Source organism: Plecotus auritus (assembly GCF_963455305.1).
Source record: "Plecotus auritus genome assembly, chromosome: 7".
Lineage (NCBI taxonomy): Eukaryota > Metazoa > Chordata > Mammalia > Chiroptera > Vespertilionidae > Plecotus > Plecotus auritus.
In genome coordinates, this window is record NC_137774.1 from 55081838 (window position 1) to 55106802 (window position 24965).

The window sequence follows — 24965 nt, forward strand, 5'->3', positions numbered from 1 at the left end:
TTATCCAAATCAACAATTTGTCTAACTCTTTAGTTGCCTACAATTGTTGTTTTGTGAGCACTTTCACACCCTTAGCAACATCAGCACACTTGATGGTCTCTTTATGTTTTAAAATTGTGCTATTTTGCCCTGCCATACTCGGTAACCAGGTCAGACACATGAACACCTCTATCATACTTCGCAATTATTTCTTTTTTAAGCTCTATCGTTGTTCTCACAACTTTTAAAAACATATTTTTAAATTACTTTTAGAGAGAGGAAGGGAGAGGGATAGGGAGATAGAAACATCGATGAGAGAGACACATCGATCGGCTGCCTCCTGCATGTGGGGGATCGAGCCCATAACCATGTGCCCTAACTCAGAATCAAACTAATGACCTCTTGGCTCCTGGGTTGATGCCAGCTGGGCCTCACAACTTTCCTTTTTACTTTGCTGCTATCACTCACATTCTTAGCACCCAGGATAATTTACTGTAGGTGTTTAATAATAAGCAGCCACAAAACAAAAAAACATGAAGATAGTCACAGCACAATTTCCTGAGATGTTAACAACACAAGGTTAAGCAGTCAACTGACTCATACTCTTGCATTCTCTCCTTTGTTTGTTGCCTGGGAAACATGTGACTGACCATACAGGTTATTGGGTCAAAAATCGAAGTTTTGTTCAACAACCAAGATAATGTTCCATGAACAACTTGGTTGAGAACCGAGGTTTGACTGTACTCTTTTTCCACTGACGAAAGTGAGCTGATGGGGCTGGGCTGGGTGCAGGAGGCTGTTGTGTTCTTAGAAGGTGTCAGAGAACTGATGGCCAAATCTGTGTGGACAGCAGCTCTCCAGACCCTGCCACTGGGAACAGGAAGTTTGGTTCAGGGGCAGAAGCAGAAGATGACAGAAGCTTTCTTTAGTCCAAAGAATAGAACCCATAGTTTAAATCAGTAATCGTTTATTTATCTGAAATTTGATGATTTAAAACTGTCAAAACTTGAGGGATACAGAAATGAATAGGATATGGTACATGTTTTATAAGGTTTTAGTCTGGACTTTGGCGTACAATTCAAAGGAACAAAGGAAATAAAAGCATAATTTTCTTTTTTCCCCCTTAATAGACCTTCCTCTGGGTCTTTCAACCCCTGACACTGTAGGCGCACAGGTGGGAAAAGGAAGAACTACGTGAAGAGCAGGGAGGCGGCCACTGAGTCACTAACCAGCCAGGGCCTGTCAGGGGGCCAGCACTGCCAGTCACTGCTCCCCAGGGCTTTCCACCACCTCTGCCCCTGGCGGTTTCCACCTCCCCTGGAACAGGTTCTCTAAGCCCTGGGTCAGAGGGGCCCCTGTTTTATCGTCACCACAATCTGTTGCCAGCCTAAGTGGCCACCTTCCTCTGTTCTTTGAAGTAGGACAATAAGGGTGCTTAGTAACCACGAGGACAGGATTCAGTGCTGGCTGCTCTCCCTGAGCAGGGGCGGGATTCAGTGTGTGCCTTCAGAGGTGTGACCTGGTGGGAAGAAGACAGGAACACAGGTATTTGGTCATTGACCCAGCAAGATACTAGAGGCACAGAGCATCTCTGGATGTCTCCCTTTTCTGTGTTTCCCCATAGGGCTGTTCCTTTACAGGTGCCCCGCCCCCTGCCCATTCCCTTTGGCACCAGAATCTTGCTCAATAGAGAATGCACCTAACCTTCTCAGGGGCCCCACAGGGGTTGAAATAGCAGCAGGTGGGAAGGGGTGGATTAGCCAAGGCTGCTTGGTTGCAAATAACAAATGCCAACTCCAGCTTGCCTAGGCAAAGAGGAAAATTTGTCATGAAGAGGCAGAGCTACCTACAACCCTAGTGGGTGTGTGGGGCCGGGGGAATGGACAGAAGGGACCAGAAAACCCTCCAAATCTCCTGCATGTCTCACCTCTAGGCACACCTGCTGCGCCTTCTCTGTACACAGGTTGGGGCTGGCACAGGACTGACTCCCAGGGCCGCATCCACAGATGGTCTCACCCGCAGGCCCCGGCCCAGGCCGGACTCCTGGGAGGGGAAAAGCTGATGGGCCAACGTGGGGTGTGTCTTTCCCCTCCTTGCCTCGAGCCATGGAAGGGGGTCTGTTGACACGCTGTTTGGGCAGATGCCCCAAGAGTTCTCAGCTGACTGGAGAGAAGAGTGATAGTTTTTTAATCTTCATTCTTCTCGTCTAGTAGTTAGCTGGATGGAAAGCGACATGAATGAAAAGGGGTTCCCTGAGCTGTTTGCCCTCCCATAGAAACAGGCCTAGCGCAGCCCCAGGAGGAGCTGCCATGCTCCTTCTCCCGCTCCCTCAGCAGCTGTGAAGCAAGGCATGGGCACTGTCGGTTAGGCCCAAACTCAAATGCTAGTGCATGGAAAGCTAGGTCACGGGCCTCAGCTAGAGTGAATCAGGTGGCTGAGGCCAAAGCAGCTGGTGGAAGATGGGGCTCAGGGGCACTTCTCAGGGGGCAGGCTTCTTGTGACTGCTCCCCAGCTGGGATTCCAGGCAGGCCTCAGCAGGCACCTCTGCCCAACTCAGAATCCTGAGGGAAGTGTCAGTCAACCCAACAGGGGCTGTCCTGATGCAGGGTTAAACCCCTGAGTGCAAATTAAATAAGCGGATCAAAAGCCAGACTGACAGTATGTTTCTATTAAGTGAGATGCATCACTTGTAATTAACAAGGCATTTTGGAAGCTGACCTTTTCACTTCAAGTGGCTCTGTTGGTAAGCGATAGCGTTGCCCTGGCTGCCTCAGGATTGGTTGGAACATTGCTGGAGCCAGGAGGCAGTTGAATGCTGGAGACAGCAACAGAATTAGCACAGGACCCTGGCCCCCGAGGCTCTGCATTCCCCTGGGAGTTTGTAAGGTGATGGGTGACTCTGAAGAGCCGGGTCCCATTTTGGGGGAGCTGTTTGGCTATACTTTAAAAAAATGTATTCTGGCCCTAGCTGGTTTTGCTCAGTCGATAGAGCATCAGCCTGCAGACTGAAGGGTCCCGTGTTCGATTCCGGTCAAGGGCACATCCCCGGGTTGCGGGCTCCATCCCCAATAGGAGGCATGCAGGAGGCAGCCGATCAATGATTCTCTCATCATTGATGTTTCTATCTCTCTCTCCCTCTCCCTTCCGCTCTGAGATCAATAAAAATATACTTTAAAAAATAAAATGTATTCTGTAACTTCCAAAGAACAGATTTTTCTTAATTTTTAAAGCATTTCATGAATCAGTGTTAAGAGGCAATCCATTTAAATCTGTGTTCTTTCCTCTCTGTGCTGTTTTCATGTAAAGGAAACTAGTGCTCATGCTTTCCTGTGTGTTTCCGTGCGGGCACGAGTGTTGACATTGTGGGCAGCATGGGCTCCCCTCCCCACTGAGCCCCAGACACCTCTCCCGGGCGAGGCCGGCTCAGCTGTAGGGTCCTCGCATCTGCTGAGGAGACCTAGAGGGGCCTTTCCCAGCTACACGCCACTGTCTCCTTCCTGTCGATTTGCCTGTGGTTCCTGCCTCCACTGACGAGAACCCCACACAGCAGTGTGGGAAACGGTGAGCAAATTTGCGGCGTGGTGGCGGCCTCTGCTCACCCTTCAACTAAACTCACCAGGAATTGATTTCCTTGCAATTAGGAAAATGCCTGCATGTTAGGATGCACTGCAAAGCTTGGGTGTTATTTCTCTGTCTCTTCTCCAAGAAATACAGATGCTGAGTTAAGTTTTATGTTTTTGTTCATGCTCAACAGCACTATTGAAAAACCAAGATTTTGCCACCCGCCTTGTGGCAGCGCTGGCAGGGGGAGAGGGACAGGATAGTTAGCCAGGGCAGTTCACTTTGGGGTCCAGGGGAGCACTGGCCTCTGAGAGAGCAGCTGGGCTGCGGTTGGTGTTCAGGCACCATGACAGCCCTCGGGAGACACGCTTCCTAACAGGCCTCCTTTATCCTTCCAGGCGTGGGCCGATGCCTTTCGAAGCAGTCCTGACCTCACGGGTGTTGTGCATATATATGAGGAGCTGAAGAGGAAAGGGGTTGAGTTTCCTAATGCAGATTTGGACGCTCTGTCTCCCATACACACACCGCAACGGGTAAGCTCCCAGCTGACATTTTCTAGAAAGGCCTATTGCAGAACAGGCAACCATGGCCACCGCCCCTCTGCTGCTCCATTTGAATTATTCAGCTTGTCATCACGCTGTCTTGAAGCTCGAGGGCATTTCTCTTTAATAACAAGGGGAGTGCAGGAGTGAGACAGCTGGCTAATAGTGATTAAGTGGCTGCAGTGTCTCCCCCAGTTTTCATCCTGCCTGTGGAAGAGCATAATAGAGGGATCATTTCAGACATTCTCATGGAAATGGCTGCTGGGGGAAGCCATTCTCTGAGGGTCATTAGCACCTGCTTTTCAGAGACCCCAGGAATGGGCGGGGCCAGCATCCCCTGGAGAACAGGAGCACCTCAGTGTCTGGCAGTGCAGAGATGAGTGTGCTACTGAGCTGGGCAGAGAGCATCTTGGGGTTTCCCAGCTGTACAAGCTAGCAGATGCTCTAAATGGATCCATTATCAAATGGCTCTAAAATTTACTGAGAGCTGGGAGCGTTCGGCATCAGCCCAGATACCTTGGGATTCAAAGCCCATGGAAGGCCATGTAGAGGCCTGCCATGGAAACCCTCAACGCGGCCCTGTGCTACAGAATTAAAAGCCTGCAGGAGAGGCTGGCCACCCTTCCCAGGAGCTAGTGTGCACCCTGTGGGCTGGGATCCGTCCTGCCTTGGGGAGCCAGGGCTCAGGACACTGCCTTGCTGGCCCCTATCACCCCATCTCTGAAATGGGGCGAGGAGGGCATCAGCCTGTGCAGGTCTTGTCGTGTGAGCACTGTTCATGCTCAAGAGGTTATCGGAGATGCCCAAAGGGAAGCACGAGGAATTGTATTTTCCAGAGCAGTGTTTTCAGTATGACCTTCCAAAACACTGTGCCTTGTGGAATAAACATAACCTGTTTTATTCTTCTAATATCTAGTGGCCCGGTGCACGAATTCATGCACATCTAAAGGAAATTAATTAGAAGAAATATTTTAATGTTGCTATTCACCCTTTCTCTATAATAGAAGTGTCAACCAACTTCATGATCGACAATGACAGATTGAAACACATGCATGCGATTGGTGGCAGCGAGAGCTTTATATGTATGGCACATGCATGAGTCAACTTAGCCTTTTATATGTATAGAATAAACTTGCTTAATTAGACCTGCTTTCTGATGTAGCTACACTTTTTCCAGCCCAGTGAAGCACCCCAACTTCTCTTTCAGGTAATTGTCAGCAACAAAGCAGTAAATATCAACATGAAGCAGATTATTATTGTAGATCATGCAGGGAGAACAAAGGGTAAAATATTTAACTGCAGCAGTGTTTGACTATATTCTGCACAGTGAGAAAACCTGAAGTCATTTCAAGGTCCACCATTTCTTACTTCTTTTTAGTCGGGTCAAGTTTCTAAGCTTTCTAAATCTCCGTTTTCCAGCTAATGAAAAGAAAATAGGATTCCCCTGAGTCTCCTATCTACCTACTCCAGGACTTCTGTGAGGATCAAATGAGATGAGGCACGGAAAACGCTTCACAGACATTTGGTTAAAGTGTGAAATGTTTGAACCTGGCTATAAAGCAAGTCATGTTCCTGAGCTGAAGAAACTCCAAGGAGGCTAGTCATTGCTAGGGAGAGGAAGCTGGGCATTGCTACATGATGTCATTAGCAATGGAGGAGGGAAGGACACTTAGCATATTAGCCTTTTATATAGATAGATGATACAGAACTATGTTGTTGTTCCTATAATTACAAAGAACGTTCAGTAAATTGCATAATTACTATTTATATTAGTCTACTTGTAAAAGCCAAAATGTAATCTTCTGGTACCAACTAAGGATCCCTAGGTGGCCCTAGTAATGGGGTACAGAGCGCTGGGGATCTCCCTGCCACCTTTTGAGGGGTCTGGGCTTGGCTGTGAGGGAAGCAGAGAGAGGGACCATTGGGAGGGCTCAGAGGGAAAGACTGGGAGCAGAGGGCCCCCTCTTCACAGGTGCTGCAGCTAGTGCTGCCCGTGGGGCAGGCGCCAGGTCCCATTGCGCAGGCAGCCCGAGTGAACAGAGGACTCTGTCATTGCCATGCCAGAGTGTCCCTGAAGTGGATCCAGCCGCCACCGTGCCCAGGTCCCAGGTGCAGCAGAGGACAAGTGCCAGCTCCTTTTCCTCGCCTCCTCCTCCTCCCTTCTCTGCGCCGCAGGCCCCAGCTCTGAGTGTGACCGGCCCCATCACAGCCAATGCAGAACAGGTACTTGCATACACTAGGCACAGACAAGCCAGCTCTGCCCTCATTCGCCCTCCCAGAGACACGGGCAGGTGTCAGTGACACACAGAGGAAAGGGCCCGCCCCTCTCCTGAGGACTCGCAGTCCAGGGGGGGAACAGGTGCAAAGACAGTCAGGGCTGTGGTCACGTTGAGGTGGGAGCAGTGTCCAGGTGCTGAGCCCAGAGTTGAGCAGTGTCTGGAAGGCAGCCTGGGGGGCGTGGGGGCTCCTGCTGCTGAAGGTCTTGAAGCTGGAGAGGGGCCTTGCCAGGCACCGTGCGGGGCAGGGCTGGTGTGGGGCGTGGGGTGGGGGCAGAGGGAGTGAGGGATGGGGGGCTCGGTGGGGGCCAGGGGCACTGTGTGGGGTGGGCAGGTGGGGGTGGTGCGGGCCAGAGGAAAGAGTGCCCAGCAGGCGATGGCTGGAGGATGGGCTAGTGCAGGGTGGGAGTGGGGAAGAAGCCGAGGCAGAGGTGAGGCAGAACACAGGAATGGACGGAGCTGTGAACAGCCTATGTGCGTGCAGAGAAGGTGGACTTTTCTTGTGAGGCAGAGGCCGGGCAGGTAGCCTTTAGGAAGCCTCTTCCTGCTTCACCCCAACACTGCCTGCCTCCCTGAGTGACCTCCCGGGAAGCAAAGCCCTTAACCCCAACCTGGGTTTCCTGGTGAAATGTGGAGACTGATCTTTGGGTGAATCTCTAGCATTTCCATTAGTTAAAATTTGAGAATCGGTCAGACTTGAAAAAAATCCACCCAATGTTTATATTTTTAAACTCCTCACATAGTATCTGTGACAATGTCATCATTCTGGGACCTCATTTAAACAGAGGGCAGATGATTCTGCCTGGTTTGTGGGCGTGCTATGCCAGGGCCCCAGGAGGGAGCCGGCGGGAGGAGGGAGAGGCCAACTAGCAGGCGCCGGGCTTCGCAGTCCTTTAGCCCTCAGTGTGCCTCCTGTCTGTAGAATGGGCCCGTAACCCTTCCCTCTTACCCTGCGGGGCAGTCATGGGCCTGAGGGCAGTTGAAGGATATACGCACCCAAGTTTTGTGTGCTCTGCTGTGGAGAGACTCTTGAAGCCCTTGACTGTAGGCCTCACTTCACTGAACTGTGCCCTTTTTCATCACCTACCATGACCAGGACCTGCCCCCATGGGCAGAACTGTGCCCCTTCTGCTCAGAGGGAAGGCAGCCATGTTTGAAGTTGGATGGCCCAAGGCCCTCCGCTGTCTGTGCATGGGAGCGCAGGGTGAAGGGAGGCCTCAGCAGCCAGAACAGTGGAGAGAGGGTTTGGAATGCATGACGGGCATGAGTGTTGCCCCCGGGGAACAAAAGCAGAGGCAGCAGGAGACCAGCTGGGCCTGGAGGACCCAGGGCTTCAGAGCCCACATGGCTTCTAACCGTGCAATCCTGGGCCTCCTGGTCAGAAGCCTCTTCTCTGCCAAGATCTGGCCATCCACCCATCAGGCAGAGCCCGAAGCAGAAAGAAGCCTGCCAGGACCTGGCCTGCCCCCCTGGTGGGCCATCCCTCCCATCTGTCCAGCCAGTAAACATGCATTGAGCCTCCTGTCCCTGTCCCTGTGCCGAGGGCACAGGCCTCAGTGCAGCAGAGGCCCTGTCCCAGGCGCTGGGCACAGGCCGGGGCGGGGTGGGGGGGCCTGTAGGAAGAGGTGGGGAGCCTCAGGGGAGGCCTCCGAGCACAGTGTCAAGTGCAGGTCAGAGTGCCTGTGGTCCAGCTCTCTGCACATCCCAGCAGTGTTGGTATATGTGTGCCGACATGGGTGAGGGGGCATTTTCACATCAGCTACCCGCAGCAACCCTGCACAACTTGGGGGTTCCTAGTTTCTCTCACAGGTGGGGAAACTGAGGCTCGGAGATTAAGGTCCATCCTTTGGTGCTCCTGCTGCAGGAAAGTTGGCCCAGGCTTTGGGGACCCTGTTGGGTGGGCGGGTTGGGTAGCTTTCAAGGGGTCGTTACCCTTTGGTAGGGAGTGGCCTTCCCTGTGGTTTTCTCTCCATGCCTCTCCCTCCCTCTTGCCACACCAGGCAAGTGTGAGTAACACTGGCCAGCCTCTCAGAAGAACATAGTATTTCGAGGATAAGCTGCTGGGAGCCAGAGTCTATAACTATTGGGTTCCTCAGCAGGGCTCCCAGTGCTGAAGGCACTGGGGACCACACCCCTACCTTTCCCATGAAAGAGCAGAGGCAGAGGCCTGAGGGTGAGTCCCTGCCCCAAGGTGGGGAAGCAGGGGCTGCAGACCAGCTTGGTCCTCTGGGCCCAGAGCACTCTCCTTGCCCAGTGCTGCCTCCCAGTCCTGGGCAGAGTCAGGGGCCAATGGGTGACCGGGCTCTCTGGGTGGCCTCCCTCCCCCGTCAGAGCTCTCTAGACCAGAGGGAGACAAGAGGCTGCTGCTGCTGCTATACTCCTTCAGAAGCGCGGCCTGTGTCCCAGTGAGGGTGATGTCCCTGCCAGGCACAGTGACTGACCTCTCCCTCCCGCTTTCCTCCTCTGGGCCCTGCAGATCGCCAGGCTGCGGAGCGAACTGGACATTGTTCGAGGAAACACAAAAGTCATGTCTGAGATGTTAATGGAAATGGTCCCTGGGCAGGAAGATTCATCTGATCTGGAGTTGCTACAGGTGAGGGGGCCTTATCTCAGTGCTCTCGGCCCAGGGGTACAGTAGTGAGAGAGGGGCCGAGTCCATGTAGGCCCAGACCCAACCTCACACTTTCTAGAAATGACAGAGGCCAGTACCAGGCTCTCTCTTTTTTATTTTCCTTAGTAACATTTTTTCCTGATTATAAAATGCCAATTGCAGAATCCATGCTCATCTAAAGAAAAAGGAAGTTCAAAGGAGAAAAGAATAATTTTCTCTGATGCTACATCCACAAATAGCCATCATCAGTGCTTTGATGTTTATTTCAAATGTGGTTGAGATGTTATTATGTGTACAATTTTTGTGTATTGCTTTGCACCCCTAACATCATCAGCCTCCCCTCCTCGTCACGCCTTCCCCAGACCCCCAGGCCATGGGCAGCTGAAGCCCCTTTTCTTCTCCTGGACACTAAGCACACATCTCCAGGTGGAGGTTGCTCACACTGTGGTCCCGAGGCTCTGTCACTAACTGGCCTCTCCTCCTCTGGCCGCTTGTGGACCTGGCAGTGTGCCTGAAAGGGGTCTGGGTGCAGGGCTGGCCTGCGGGAGGCCCTTGTGTTAGAGCCAGAGACCCTGCCTCGGGCCTGTTTCCCAGGCCCACCAATCCCGTCTCAGGCTCTGGCACTGCCTTACAAGCAGTGCCCCTCTGAAGGGGTGGAAAGAGGCTGTTGTAGACTACCAGGTGCCAGATCTTTTCAGTGGGAGGCAAGATGCTTGAGTCAACAAATCAGGAGCCAGACTGGCCTGGCGAACTGGCGTGAGTGCACAGGCAGGCCTCGTGTTGATATTCTCTTCTGCCCTCGGGCCGTCAGTCTTGGCCCCCTAAGTGCCACACATCCCACCTGCTGTTGGCACACACGTGCAGCCTGTGGAGGCTCGGTCTGATGGCCGGTCCTCAGGAATGCACACAGCCATCTCTTGCCGTGCCCCCTTCATCCTTCGAAGCCATCAGCTCCTGAGGGGTGAGCAGGGGTGGGAGCTTGTTCAGGCCCTAACACAGAGAAAAGCCCAAGAGGCACCGAGATGCTGTGCCGAGACCTGCTTTGAGGAGCTGGCCGCTGAGCGCTGGAGACACGGCTCATCTCCACGAAACTAGCATCAGGCTGCTCTTGAAGCCAAGATGAGTACCCTCTGCCAGCCGAGCAAGGCGACCTCATTGAGACCTGGGCTTGCCTCATTGAGCAGGTCCAGCTGTCCACATGCCACACTCCAGGGGACCCAGCACTTATTACTGCGTATTGGCCTCCACTCCCACCTGGTGGTGGGTTCTTCCAGGCATTCTCGGAGGCAATGGGATCTGCGATTAGTCCGGAAGCGACGGAAGCTGAGGGGGCTGCTTGAGGGAGCTCTGCGCTGTGTCAGCATCAGAATTCCTGCTGACAAGGGGTTTGCAGTGGACAGAGCTGAGCTCCTGGCAGCGGGGGTGGGAGCTGAACAAAGCCAACCTGCTTCCAGACAGCCAAGCAGACCCAGACAGCAGGGATATTCTGTGTGCCAGTGCGTGTGTGCGTGTGTTCTAAAACAAGCCCATGAGCCAAGACAAATAGAACCTAATCTCCTGGTGTCAGCTCACAGTCTTCAAAAATAGGTTGCTTCCTATGACGTTTTCCTTCCCTCTGTTTTGTTCCAACTCTGAGCCTCCCAGCCTCTCTGCTGTCTTTAAATCAAATGGAAAGAGCGGCTCTGGTACAGCGGGAGGCTTCGGGAGTCGGGCGCCCTGTGTGCACAGACATGGCCCCGGCTGCTGGCCAACTCTTCAGTCATCCCTGACATCTCTCCTCCTCTTCCTCCCCATCTATCAGAAGCCAGCCAGGCAGGGTATCCCAACGGCTGAGGTCAGAGTCCAGGGGTGGGCAAACTTTTTGACTCGAGGGCCACAATGGGTTCTTAAACTGGACCGGAGGGCCGGAACAAAAGCATGGATGGAGTGTTTGTGTGAACTAATATAAATTCAAAGTAAAGGAGCGGAGGGGAGAGCAAGAGAACCCTCCGCTCTTTCGGCTCCGCGGGCCGGATAGAACAGCCGAACGGGCCGGATTCGGCCCGCGGGCCGTAGTTTGCCCACGGCTGGGTCAGACCAAACGGTGAGCATTCCATGTGGGAAAAAGGCACAGGCCCTTGGAAAGTGACAGGATCAGGCCGTGCCCAGGACTCCTTAGTGGAAGTGGAGGGCAGCCAGATGGCTGAGTAGAAGCTGTCAGCTCACAGTACTGGCCAGGGCCATGGAAGTAAACGCTTTTGTCACCAACCCAAATGTTCACGCCAACAAAAGCTGTTCGGTCTCGAGTGTAAGCTTCTGGGTAGGAGGCGGAGGAAATGGGAAGAGAGGAAATTGGAGGTGTCGGCCCTGGATGCACTGTGTGACAGACCATGATGATGGGTGGGTTTCATCCCGATGGCTTCCTGGGAGTCACAGAGCCATTCTGGTGCAGCTTCGCCACAGCCCTGCAGAGGGCAGAGCAGCCCGGGAGCGCTGGGCCTGAGGACTTCGGGTGGTTACTGTGGTTGAGGGAGGCTGAGGCCACTCTACTGGCCTGTGCTGTCAGCCTCTCGGGAGTTCCTGGGAAAGTAAGCCGCAGAGGGACCCAGCAGCTCCTCAGTGTGTGGGGCCCTCTGCTCTGGGCTGGGAGACCTCTAGGCAGCAGCCAGCTCCACACCTACGCTTAGTTCCTCCCGCCTCGTTGTTTTTATCAATAGCAGTCAGTCAGCCCGTGGGGAGCAGCACAGCAGGGCAGGAAGGGCAAGGGCCGAGGCAGACTGAAGAGCTGGTGATGCTCGCAGGCCCCAGCCCATGGAGCGTGGAGGGATCACCATCACCAGGGAAGGATGGGGATCCTGTTTGCAGTGCTGCCTGGTGCCGGGCGCAGGCATGGCGGCCACAAGCTGGAGCGTCTGTGGTTCTTGTCAGCACATCAAGCTCCAGCCTGTCTCTCTGTACCTGCTGCCCTGTCCGTCTCTAACACCAGCAGAAACACATTCCATGTTCACATGGCAGGACCCTAAATGCTTGAGACTGCCGCCACCCAGTCTCGGGGTACAGGTGAGGCTGTGGGCAGCCCACCTTGAGGATGTTCTCAGCAGGGGATGGATGTTAAAGTTGAGAGCTCCATCCCCTGAGAACCCTCATCTCTTTTTCCCCGTGCTGTTGGCCGTCTCTGCCCATCCCTCCCCCCCCACCACGCACGGGCACTGCATGGGGCCTGGCATGGGCTGCATCCACGCTGCTGAGGTGCTGCTGAGGTCCGCCCTTTGCTGCGGCCTGGAGTCCCCGCTCTGGACTCTAGTGAGCCTGGTGCTGTCGTTTGGTGCCTTCTGTCTCTTTCAAATTAGCTTTCTGAACTTTGTCTTCAGTTAATAACTTTAAATTAATTCAGTGATGCTAACAAGGGCATTCCTACAGCCAGCCACTGATGGTAGAAAACCTTCCTGCACACTGTCCACAAAGAGGAGGGGCAGGCATCACCCTCTCGCTCCCCTCTTCCTGCATCTCATTTCAACAAAAAACTGGGTGGCCAGGACCGTTTTCTCTGGAGAAATCTAGTTTATTCTACACGTTTAGCTTCATTATTCCCCTTTCTCTTCAACAAAGAACTTCTTCGCACACCCCTCCTCCCCCGCCCCCCTGCAGCTCTAGGAGCAGGTTTTCGGGACCCTGTTCTATGCTCCCCAGGACCAGGAGGAGGTTCAGAGGACACCCAGAGTGAGGACCTAAGAGTTGTTTTGTGAGGTGGGGATGTGCATGTCCTTGAAGAAAGGATCAAGTCATTGGGAGCAATTAGACAGAAAAGCGGGTATTTTAATAAGATGCTCTGATAGGTGAGGGCTTTGCACAAAGAACAGTAACCAGCTGTTCTCCCTCTGTTGAGAACCGAACCCAGAAGGAGGCCAAAGCCTGGATTGACCCCTTTAAGAACTTCGTCCCAGCTGTTGCGCAGCGGGAAGACTGCCCAAGCGAACGGGCTCCCTGTGTGAGGACGGGAGCTGCTCTGTCTGGAGGTCTGGAGGCAGGGGAGGCAGAGCAAGGTCTCCCACGGCACCTGCGCAGCCTGGCTGTGGGTGACCCCGTGGAGACCATGCAGTGCTAGCTGGTGCTGTGGTGGCAGAAATCTTAACATTCTAGTCCTCCTCTCACCATCTAGTTCAGGCGTCCTCAAACTATGGCCTGTGGGCCACATGCGGCCCGCCGAGGACATTTATCTGGCCCAACCGGGTGCCGCTGCCTGTCCTGCTTAGCAGCCAACTCGTCCTGGGCCCGCAGTGCGCATAGGAATTTGTTCATAGTTGTTTTTTTTTTAAACTATAGTCCGGCCCTCCAACGGTCTGAGGGACAGTGAACTGGACCCCTGTTTAAAAAGTTTGAGGACCCCTGATCTAGTTCTTTGTCTTTTCCTGTTTAATTCTGTTTTAAGACAGAACTTACAAGGTGAAAGCATGAACATGTAAAGCTTTCTCTCTGACTCAGACCCTGGGCTGGACTCCCTGGGTGCTCCTCTGGGGTCAGGGAGGGGAGGCTCTCCTGGGGGGTCAGGGCTGCTTCCCTGTCACCCCCTGGTGGTGGTGGGGGCAAGGCAGCAAGTCCAAGGCCAAAGCAGGTGTTTCTGTTGCTTACAGCCATGGCATCCCTGCCTCCCGTGTCCGGGATGAGAGCTAGCAGAGGCCTCAGAAACCATCTGCCTCTTCCCAAACATTTCTGTCAAGGATTGGAACTCTTCTCCACAAATAAAGTCCTCCAGAGAACCGGAGTGTTTAAAACAGATCAAAACAGAGCTGCCCTGGCTGCCATAGGGTGGGTTGCCCCAAACCCCTGCTGTGAGACACTCAGAGGTTCACCATTTCTGCAGCTCCTTGTTTTCCCCAGGGAGACAGAGGCCAGAGAGTGCTGGAGGCCTGGGGCGCTAATGCGGGTGCCGGTGAGGACAGTGACGGGAGCTGGTGGTCTGGGCAGAACCAGGGTTCAGAGCATTTTATTTATTTATTTTTACATGTTTCTACTAGAGGCCTGGTGCACAAATTCATGCCCTGATGGGGGCTGATTGGGGCCGGGCTGGCAGGGGGGGGTGAGGATGTGGGAGATTGGCAGGGGGGTGGTGATTGGGGCCTCCACCAGGCCTGTTGGTTGCCACAGTGTGCATCATAGTGACTGGTTGTTCCACCGGTCAGGTCGCTTGGCTTTTATATATATAGATTGATTTCAGAGAGAAAGGAAAAGAGAGAGGTAGAAACATCAATGATGAGAGAGAATCATTGATCAACTGCCTCCTGCAGGCCCACTACTGGGGATAGAGCCCGAAACCTGGGCATGTGCCCTTGACTGGAATTGAACCCGGGACCCTTCAATGTGCAGGCTGACGCGGGTTCAGAGCATTTGAGATCAAGGTCCTCCTCCTGCCTCCAGCCCAGTCTGGTGCTGCTGGTGGGATGGTACTACCTACCTGGGCTGGTTTGGCCCGGGTACAGCTGGTACAGGTTGGGGGTAGGGAGAAAGGGGTTATCCAGTGATTTGCTTAAAGCCCTCCTCTTTCCAGGAATGGTCCTGCCTTCTCCAAAACCTAGAATGGTAGTCTTAGGAGAACCAAGAATGAGAATCTGTTCAGAGAAAAACCCAGAACGTCCAGACACTGGACTTGCTTCTGTCCCTATTGACCAAGAAAGACTGACAGCAGCATCCTGGCTGTGCAGAGGGCTGGCAACAGGGCAGAACCGAGACAGAGGCCATGTGTCCGTAGCCAGCTGGACAGGGCCCAAACCCCACAAGTCAGAGCATCTCCACAGGAAGCTGCCTTTTATACACAGCTGCCGAATATAGGTACTTCTGTATTGAAAAATACAGCTGTGCTACAGTGCTTCTGGGCTGACCCCCATGGGCCAGGCTTCTTTCCTCAACTGCCCCTGCTCTCAGGGAAGGAGCCCCCAGGCTGAGCCGCCTGGGAGAGTGCCAGCATAGAATGGCCTGGATGTGCCAGCAGCACCCTCCTCCTTCACCACGGTCTGCTTGCTCTGTGGTGAGCTGGCCTGTCGCGGTCCCTCCCCTGTTCTTCCCTGCATGGTCAAGCCTGGGCACTCATCCCCTTCCACAGTGAGTATCTAATGGTGTCATAAAACACACTCCTGCCATTGCTGCGAGTACAAATACACAGATCTCATCGTTTAGCAGGGTCTTTTACTGTGACCAGTCAGCTTTCCACATGGCCACCCCGTTCAGCCAGCAGCTCCACCTGTGGGACGTGGTCCTGTGCAGGTGCATAACAGGCGTGTACAGTGTTCGCTGCTGCACCCACTGCGCTGGCCAAAAAAAGAGGCCACACCTGAGTGTCCCAAATAGGAGAATGATGCAATACGTTATAATACACACACAGGGGTGAGACTGAAGTGGCGTGAAAGTTGTCTGGAACATTCTGTTGAAGAGAAAAAGCCATCTGCAAAGAATCCTCTCTTCTATTTTAAAACTGGTTTATACAGCGTGTGGCTGTGTCCGCCCCACAGTCTGCAGGCCTGGACATTTGTCGGTCTAGGGAACAAGCGTGGGTTTCCTTGGGAGTAAGGGGGCAATTAGGAAGGGCTTCCACTTTGCATCCTACACACACCTGGCTTTATGAACAAGAATGTACTCCCTATATGACTTAAGGAGCAGGACACATTTCCCCAAAGGAAATAGATGTGGCGAAGGCCCAGCCAGGCTAGCCAGGTGTGTGTCCCCAGGAGCTGAACAGGACCTGCCGGGCCATGCAGCAGCGCGTGGTGGAGCTCATCTCACATGTGAGCAACGAGGAGGTCACCGAGGAGCTGCTGCACGTCAACGACGACCTCAACAATGTCTTCCTCAGATACGAGAGGTGGGCGTGGCTCCTTCCCTTCCCCTCGGAAAGCTGGTGGCCATAATGGGTTTCTTTCATGAACAGAAGGGAGAGAGATTAGATTTGGAAACTACTCATCAGAGATGCTAATTTGCTTCAGGCCAGGGAAATGACTCTTGTTCTCCTGGGAGCCCAGCAGCAGGAAGGCTGGCAGATGAGTCTCTGCCCTTTGCAAGCCTCCGGCTGCTCTGCCTTCCTCACCACCTGCCCCATGAGGGGAAGGACTGGCACCCCGGGCCCTGGAGCTGCTGCACCTGCCTCTTTAAAGATCCTTGGAATTTGAAAAGGATTAAAAGGGAAAATATTCACTAAGGAAAAAGACTTTTCTCTTTTCCACCTTTAAAAAAAAGGAGATTTTTCCTTTCCTTTGCAAATGTCAGGGAGTCTGAGTTGCAGCAGGGGCAGGAGCGCCGGGTGCTGCGTACGGAGCATGTGTTCCTCTCGGTTCTTCCTGCAGCCGGTTCACCATTGAGTTTGAGGTAACGACCTTGCAGGTTCTTCTCCCTTTCCAAAGCCTCCGGAAAGCGCAGCCCTTCCGCAGCTGCAAGAGACATGATGCAAGCAGCTCCCCCCTGTGGCTTGGGCTCTTCGGGGTGCGCCCGCCTGCAGGCCCCTCAACCAGGCCTGCTTTCTTCTAAGTTTAAGCCCCAGTCCCCTGGAGACTTGGGGTCCTGGCCCCTCACTGACTCATGGCATGACGGTCTGGCACCCATTAAGGTCAGTGTGACAGATATTTGCATTTGGGATCTGAGAGGGTGATTTTGCTGTAGTTGTCACAACCCTGGGCTTTGTGTCAGCTTCAGCTGAGGCAGCAAGGAAGGTGGCCCTGTCAGCTGACAGGTGAGACGGTCTCCGCAGAGGGCATTGGGCCAGCAGGGACGTGCCAGTTGGGGACAGGAGCCAACCTGAGTGCTTTGACCCTTGGTCTTGCCTTGTGGTCCCAGTTTTGTTTTGTTTTTTAAATATATTTTATTGATTTTTTACAGAGAGGAAGGGAGAGGGATAGAGAGAAACATGGATGAGAGAGAAACGTCCATCAGCTGCCTCCTGCACACCTCCTACTGGGGATGTGCCCGCAACCAAGGTACATGCCCTTGACTGGAATCGAACCTGGGACCCTTCAGTCCGCAGGCCGACGCTCTATCCACTGAGCCAAACCGGTTAGGGCGTGGTCCCAGTTTTAAATGGGTCTGACTTTTAACCTGTCAGGCTCCTTCCAGCCCCTTCTAGAACAGGTGGCAGGAGCTGTGTGGGCACTTTCACTAGCCTGCCACTCCCAGCCAACCACAGACCTGGCCAGGTGGTGGGAGCGGCTCCAGGGTGGAGACTCCAAGGGTCTCTACTCCTCCTGAGAGACCAGGGCTTGGAAAACAGGTCTTTCCTACACCCAATCAGCACCATGTCCTCACCAGTGCCCCTCGTGGGGATCCCTGCTCACAGGTGCTGGCCCCAGCAGCCAGGACCCAGTGAAGTCTGCTTCTCTGAGTCCAGCTCAAAAGAGTCTGAGATACCCCTGCCCGTGGCATTTGGGAGCTTTTAAATGTCACGGCAGCCACACGCCCCTCACAATTGCTCTTGTTTCCCACCCAGGTAAGAGAGGAGGCTTCTGTAGCTGCTCTGAGCCAAGTCCCATCCTGGGCCAGTCTGCAGCCAGCAAGCTGGGCATGGCCTGGTCGCAGCCCCCAGGGACCCTCTCATGGCAGAGGCGTGCCTGTCCTCCAGGGCCTGCCCCCTGTGACATAGGGCTTTAGCCTCGCAGCCCCATAAAATGGTTGGCCCAACCTCCCCCTCCAGTGACAGGAGGAGCACCTAGCCCAAGGTCTGAAGGGATGGCTGGGGTGCTTACAATGGCCCGATGTACCAGCCACCACCCTGCTCTTCACCTCGGGGCCCATGGGTGAAGCCCACACAGGGGAAGGCGTGTGACGTGCGTGTGTGGGCTGCTCTCCCAGCCCTAACCTGGGCCTGGTTGGTCTCCTTTCCTGGAACCTCGGTCCCTAGAAGCTCTTCACAGGACCCATGGGCATCACAGTGCCACACCCTCCCTCATGGGGCTCTCCTTCCCAATAGGTTCGAACGATTCCGATCCGGCCGCTTAGTTCAAAACGCCAGTAACGGGGTAAGTACGCCCTCAGCATCCGCGCGGCTCTGAGGCTGGAAGGCCACCTCGGATGGTCTTACCTGTTCCTTGACCTGGGATATAAATATTTGGTGAACTGAGCAGCTCGCGCTGTTGACAAGCTGCTGAGGAGGAGCCAGCAGGCACATCCTGAGGGGCGGTGGGCAGGGCTCCCCAGTGCCAGGGTCCACAGTGGGCCCCTGGCTCCTGTATTGGCGGGCGTTGAGAGCACACTGTGCCTGCAGGCTTAACTTCAGCCAGGGCCCCAGGGCTCACAGGCTCACGGGCTCACTGCACCTCTTGCTCCAACAGGTACTGAGTGAAGTGACCGAGGACAACTTAATAGACCTGGGGCCGGGGTCTCCTGCCGTGGTGAGCCCCATGGTGGGGAGCACGGCACCCCCACCTTCCCTCTCATCCCAGCTTGCTGGCTTGGGTGAGTATCTCATGGGGGTGAAGGACCTCCTTCGCAGGCCCCTTCCTGGCTGAGTCGGGGCAGAGGCCCTCTTTCTGTTGGGAGGCCCAAGAGCCTTTTGGGGAGCCCATGGAGAAAATGTATTCCTTAATCCTGACCAATTGCACCACCTTCAGTGCATAACTTCTTTCCCTAACTTAAAGTTGTAACCCTACATTGGAAAGCAGGGGTTGGGGCGTTCCAAGGAACAGGAAGTAGTTTACTTTTTAAAGAAAGATGACTGCTGTGTTTTATTTATTATTTTTTTAATATATTTTATTGATTTTTTACAGAGAGGAAGGGAGAGGGATAGAGAGCTAGAAACATCGATGAGAGAGAAACATTGATCAGCTGCCTCCTGCGCACCCCCTGCTGGGGATGTGCCCGCAACCAAGGTACATGCCCTTGACCGGAATCGAACCTGGGACCCTTGAGTCCACAGGCCGACACTCTATCCACTGAGCCAAACCGGTCAGGGCTGGCTGATGTGTTTTATCTGGAATATTCCCTGTGGTCGAAGCGCTTTCCTTCTCAATATCGTCTAGGTAGGCTGAGGATGGCAGACAGGTTTCAGCTCATGGGCAGCTTGGAACACAGGTCTAAGGGGGGTGCTGTCGCCACTTCAGGGCTTGGAAGATGAGTCTGGGATTGATTGGTGATATCTGCCACTGGCTTGGAAATAAGAAGGGATGGCACTGACATACTTGCTCTTGTTGAAGTAATGTCAGCTAAAGTATTGTCTGAAATCTGAAACAAGAAACACTACTTTTCTACAGTTCATTTGGTTTAAATATGACTATAGTGCTGCAAATACACAGTATGATGCCAATTTATTGTATTATAGTATTGAAATAATAAGCATGGCCCTCTCAAAATTCTTTTACTAAATTTGATTTTAGAGCAGTGGTTCTCAGCCTTTCTAATGCCACGACCCTTTAATACAGTTCCTCATGTTGTGGTGACCCCCAACCATAAAATCACTTTCGTTGCTACTTCATAACTGTAATTTTGCTACTGTTATGAATCGTAATGTAAATATCTGTGTTTTCCGATGGTCTTAGGCGACCCTGCTAGCAGTTCTCAACCTGTGGGTCGCGGTCTTAGGCGCCTAAGACCATCGGAAAACACAGATATTTACATTACGATTCATAACAGTAGCAAAATTACAGTTATGAAGTAGCAACGAAAGTGATTTTATGGTTGGGGGTCACCACAACATGAGGAACTGTATTAAAGGGTCGCGGCATTAGAAAGGCTGAGAACCATTGTTTTAGAGAGAGAGGAAGGGAGAGGGAGAGAGAGAAACATTGATGGGCTGCCTCCTGCACTTCCCCACTGGGGATCAAGCCTGCAACCTGGCCACATGCCCTGACCAGGAATCGAACCGGCACCTCTTGGTTCACTGGATGATGCCTAACCAACTGAGTAACACTGGCCAGGCTCAAAATTCTTTCTCCCACCCTGCTGTTCTGTTTTCTTATCCTATCTGATAAAAGCCTAATATGCAAATCGACCAAAAGGCAGAATGACCGGTTACTATGACGTGCACTGACCACCAGGGGGCAGACGCTCAATGCAAGAGCTGCCCCCTGGTGGTCAGTGTGCTCCCACAGGGGGAGCGCCGCTCAACCAGAAGCTGGGCTCACGTCTGGTGAGCCCAGCGGTAGTGGCAGGAGCCTCTCCTACCTCTGCTGCAGGCAGGCAGTAAGGAGTGAGGGGTTCTGAACTGCGAGAGGGATGTCTGTCTGCCAGCTTAGGCCCATGGGGATCGGGCCTAAGCCGGCAGACAGACATCCCCCAAGGGGTCCCGGACTGCGAGAGAGCGCAGGCCAGACTGAGGGACACCCCCCCCCCCCCCCGTCCAGTGCAAGAATCTCGTGCACCGGGCCTCTAGTTTCTTAATATTTATCTTTATAACTTTATTTTATTTCAATTAAATTGAGCTTTTATTTTTGGCTTCTCAGTATCTCATATTTGTAGCCCCTGTTTCTCTTTCAGAACAGGTTTCTCTCCTTCAGTCCATCCAGCATATGGCCACTGGATTCTCCCAAAATTCAAATTGAATTATGCTGCCTCCCTTCTTTAAAAAGGTCTCATGTTTTTAATCCACTCCTTTCTTGACATTCGAGGCTTTTCCCAACTGTCCCCACCTGCCTTGCCAGCCTTGTTCTCCGTTAGCTCCCAGGGCATTGCTCACTGCACGCGCTCTGACTGCCAGCCTGCACCTGCCTGTGTCTCCCCTCCCCACACAGAGTCCACTGTCCCAAGTACTACTGCTGTCTGTCTGTCTCTCACCTGCTCTGTGACTCCTTGAGACCAAGGTCCACATCAGATTCAGTTTGGTTCACTCAGAACCTAGTTCTGAACATGGTGGGTATCTGCAAAATATTTGTCAAATAACTAATTGTCCATCCTTAGACATTGTGATTGAGGTAACGAAGAGCCCCCGACACAGAGGCATCATGGGAAACCTGTAAGGGCCCTGGCCCTGGGCGCCACCTTCCCACTGCCAGTGCTCTCCCTGTCATTCAGAATGACTTCTCCATCTGAACCCCACCCATGGCCCCTCCTGCACAGGGTGACCTGGGTATGCCCCCTGCCCTCCCCCCAGAACTTTCACCTGCTCAACTGGCATCTTAACTTTGGGACCCCCGTGAAGTCCATGACCCATTTTGTTCTCATCTCCCTCATTTCTCCTGTTGCCGCAGACGTGGGGGCAGAGAGCGTCAGCGGCACCCTGAGTGCACTCCAGCAGTGCGCCCCTCCGGACAGCGCTGGCACGTGCGCCCAGACCACAGGGAGCTCCTCAGCCGAGCAGCACAAGGCGTATGTGGGGATCATTCCAGTGGCTCCTGGAAGCTATTTGGGGAGATTGATTCAGGCCTGGTCACGGGCCAACACAAAGAGGCCTTTTATTTACCATCCAGGATGGCCAGGAGCTTTGAAATATGGCTGAGAGGACTTGGCAGTAGACACAGATGTTGAATGAGTGAGCGCCAGCCCCACTGGCCTGGGCGGCTGTAGTTGGAGGCCCCGTCAGTCCGAGAGAGCCCTGCTGCTCTGCTTCTGGTGCGGCTGCTGCCTGGGCTGTAGGGGAGGCAGCCAGGAGGGCAGCAGCAGGAGGCCTCTGGGCAGTGAAGCTTCCCGCCCACGAGTGTGCGTGGGGCTTCCCTGGTAGCAGCTCTGGCCAGGAGGAGCCAGAGGGAATTGGGGGAGTTTATTCCAAAATAGACAATCCCCTGTGTCATAGGGAGGCCCAAGGACAGCCAGCCCAGGCCCCGCTCGCGGGTGCACTGAGCTGCTGCTGGGACTCCCTCCACAGCCTCGGGTGCTTCCCACACCCTGTCCTCGTGCCTTAGAGGTTTAGAGGTGCCCCGTGCTGTTACTCCAGAGGGTGATGGAGCAGTGCCAAGTCCAGGGGAGGGGCGGCCGAGCTAGTGCTGGAAGGCAACACCTCCCAGCCTCGGGCAGGCAGACCAACAGCTGAGCCCTAGCCTCTGCCCATGCCAAGGCTGCAGGAACGTTCTTCTAAGTGCCTGTGAGGAAGGTGCCATGGGTAGGAAGGGACTGCAGTCCACCCCCACCCCTGTGACCCTGGGGCACTGACTCTGCTTGTGCTGCTTCGTTTCCAGGGTAACCTATGAGGACCCCCAGGCTTCCGGAGGACTCACTTCTGCCCTAGACAGTCGGAAACAGATCTCCGAAGTGGTAGGTCTAGCCCTGCTTTTCTGCCTGGACAGTTTGGTAAAGCTGGCGAGGTGATGAAGCAGACGCTGGCTTGGTGGAGGGCGGGAAGGACCAGAGATAAGGCAGAAGTGGAGGATGGTGCTCATCTGGCCCCAATGCACCCTGGTTTCTGTAAGTCTCAGATCATCGCAGGGGAAAGGAGTTGTGTCTTCATGTTTCTCGTGAAATTGTTCCCTCTGCCTAAGTGGTGTGTGGGTGAATGTTTGTTTGCAGGGGCAGGGAAGGGGCAGGCTGGGCCTCCTTCCGAGGTCCCCCAGCTGGGCTAGGAAAGGCCGTGCCCATTGCCACTCTGTCCCCCTCATGGGAGTTGCTTCCCAAATGCCAGCGTTGGGCCTCCTGCACCTCGCCTTGGGGAAGGGCCTCCTCCTTCCTCCTAGTTGGCCAACTGCGTCCCTCTGCACTGGCCACCAGGAGGCACAGAAGAGCCAGCCCAGCTGCCTCCGTATCAGTCCCCTGCCTTTCCACAGAAGGGTGGGCAATGGTACCCACACCTGAGGCCAGACTCCCAGAATGTGTGCAGCAGTCACGGCTCCGTTTACCCATTATTTAGAATGTCCTCCCTCCTGGCTCCAGGAGGGCGTTTAGGAACTGGGCTGAGGCCCTGCCACGTGAGGGTGCCCCTTCTCCCAGCCCTCCCTGGCCTGGCCTGCAGCCCCGTCCCTCAACCAGGCTGACCTGGTTTGCTTCCCACTCTGTCTCCAGGGCTGCCCTGTCCATGCCAACCTGTACCCTACCACACCTTCATCATTATCAATGCCCATACCTGGGTCTGAGCTTAGGACGTGGCCAGCTTCGCACCCTTCACCTGGCGTCTTAACTTTGGGACCCCCGTGAAGTCCCAAAGTGCAGATCTTGGGACTGGGCAGTGAAGCTTCCCGCCCACAAGTGTGCGTGGGGCTTCCCTGGTAGTGTGGCTTGGCCAGCCTCGGCTTTCAAAGGCCTTGCTGAGTCCAACATGTCTTCACGTAGTGGTGGCACGCTGCTCTCTCTTTATGCTGACTGCTCAGTGGGCGATGCGGGGAGCAGGGTTCCTGTTAGCTCTGCATGTATTTTGTGTGTGTGTGTGTGTGTGTGTGTGTGTGTGTGTGTGTGTCTGTGTTTGTGTCTATCTCTGTGTGTGTCTATGTTTATCTCTGTGTATCTGTATATCTGTGTGTGTCTGTGTGTTTGCATACCTATGTGTGTGTGTGTCTCTGTGTGTTTGTGTGTTTTCATGCCTCTGTGTGTGTGTCTTTGTATCTGTGTCCTCACACACTGGCTCGCATGCATCTGCAGGCCAGGGCTTCAGGTCATGTTCATACACTAACCCACACTGGCCTGGAAAGGAAAACTGGGTCAAAGGAGAAATGAAGAATACAGTAGGGAGGGGAAGATGTATAGCCACGCCTCCACAGTGCAACCAAATCAGTTCTTACTTTTATCATTTAAAAAAGGTAACATACCCAAATTTAGAGTTTAAGTGTTTGGAAAATGAACACACAGGTAACTAAGAAGGAGGAAAAAGGGAAGGAAAAGCAAAAATGAGTTAGAAAAAAGTAGGAATGATTTGTAAAGGCTGCTGCTTTGGTAAGCTGCCCCTTGCTGCCTGGGAGCCCTCCCTGGGAGCAGAAGCCCCAGGCGGTCTGTGGCTCATGGAGGCCGCCCGGTGCCCGGGAAAGGCCGCACAGGGCGCTGTCCTGGGAGGGCTTGCTTACTAACCTCTTCACAGGTAGGTAGGGGGCGTGGTGGGGAGGCACCTGGGTCAGGGCCTGACATGACACGTGATCACTCCGAGCAGCCTCTGTCCTGTGGGATGTGCTGTTGCTTCTTGATAATGGGTCTCGCTGTGACTTTTCTTTCTGGGACTTTCCTGTCCTCCGTCCAGGAGAAAGTTAAAGGTGGGGACGCTGACCTGGAGCCAATAGACAGCTGGCTCATGACCCAAGGAATGGTGAGCGGCGGCCACTAGCTGAGCAGAGTACCATGTCCCCCAGCGCTTACCTGTGTCCCCGCTGAGCCCTGTGAGTCAGACAGCACAGGCCACTCTCCCCTTCCGGCTGGGTGCCAAAGTATCTCCTGTCTGTACAGTCTCCTTAAGCCACAGACCCAGCCTCTGGTTTCTGCTGAGGTCCAGGCCCGGGCCTTTGGGGTCTGGAGCGTCTCCAGGAGGGGAGGGCCCTTCCTTCCTTTTACTGTCTCTGGGGCGCTCAGCGGTATTCCCTCTCCAGGGTGAGTGGTCACTGTGGCTTTTGCTTCTAAGAGAACAGACTCCAAGCCTCTGACCAGCTGGTAAAGCCCCAGCCTGTGAGGGCAGCGCTAGGCGCTGGCTCTGCTGTACTCCGTAGGGTCAGGGGTTGTGCCCACTGAGCCCCCAGAGGCTCTGCGACCTCTGACAGACACACATCAAGCAGGACAAAAGAAGCAAAGCCGGCCGAGTTTAGCATCACACATGCAGTTGGTTCTCAGGAAGTAAAGCCTTTCTGCACAGGACCTGGGCGGGGCTCTCGTGCCTCACCTGGTCAGGTGGGTCTCTCTTCCCTCTCCTGACCGGGTGGCCCTGCCCCTGGTGCATGGAGAAGGTGACCTCGTCCGGCTGCTTGCCCTGCTGGGAGTGACCATTCACCTTGGGAAGCCACAGCCCTCAACAAGATCTGCACCTGCATGCCGAGCAGGGAGGGTGCGAGAGGGCAAGGCGAGGCAGGCAGGGGATCCTGGACCGCTCCCTGCAGCTGGAGGTGCGGCACCGGGTGCACACAGGGAAGACTGTAACTGACCTGGGACTTTGCCAGGCTGTGGCCAGGGGGGCGGTGTTCGCAGGGCAGCATGCGAGGGTGTCTGTCTGCC

The 24965-nt window shown here is 54.2% G+C and overlaps 1 protein-coding gene across 7 annotated transcripts in view; it reads left to right on the forward strand.

Moving 5' to 3' along the window:
• TOM1L2 (target of myb1 like 2 membrane trafficking protein) overlaps positions 1–24965 on the forward strand; it is a 146674-nt gene that overhangs the window by 110767 nt on the left and 10942 nt on the right. For 2 of the 7 annotated variants that reach the window (XM_080681700.1, XM_080681702.1), the window contains exons 5-13: positions 3939–4073; positions 6147–6305; positions 8835–8951; positions 15668–15801; positions 17893–17941; positions 18254–18377; positions 21104–21221; positions 22028–22103; positions 24007–24072. In XM_080681700.1, coding sequence (XP_080537826.1) covers positions 3939–4073; positions 6147–6305; positions 8835–8951; positions 15668–15801; positions 17893–17941; positions 18254–18377; positions 21104–21221; positions 22028–22103; positions 24007–24072 — 978 coding nt within the window. The remainder of the gene's footprint in view (positions 1–3938; positions 4074–6146; positions 6306–8834; positions 8952–15667; positions 15802–17892; positions 17942–18253; positions 18378–21103; positions 21222–22027; positions 22104–24006; positions 24073–24965) is intronic. The other 5 variants (XM_080681701.1, XM_080681703.1, XM_080681704.1 and 2 more) reach the window with 3 other exon arrangements.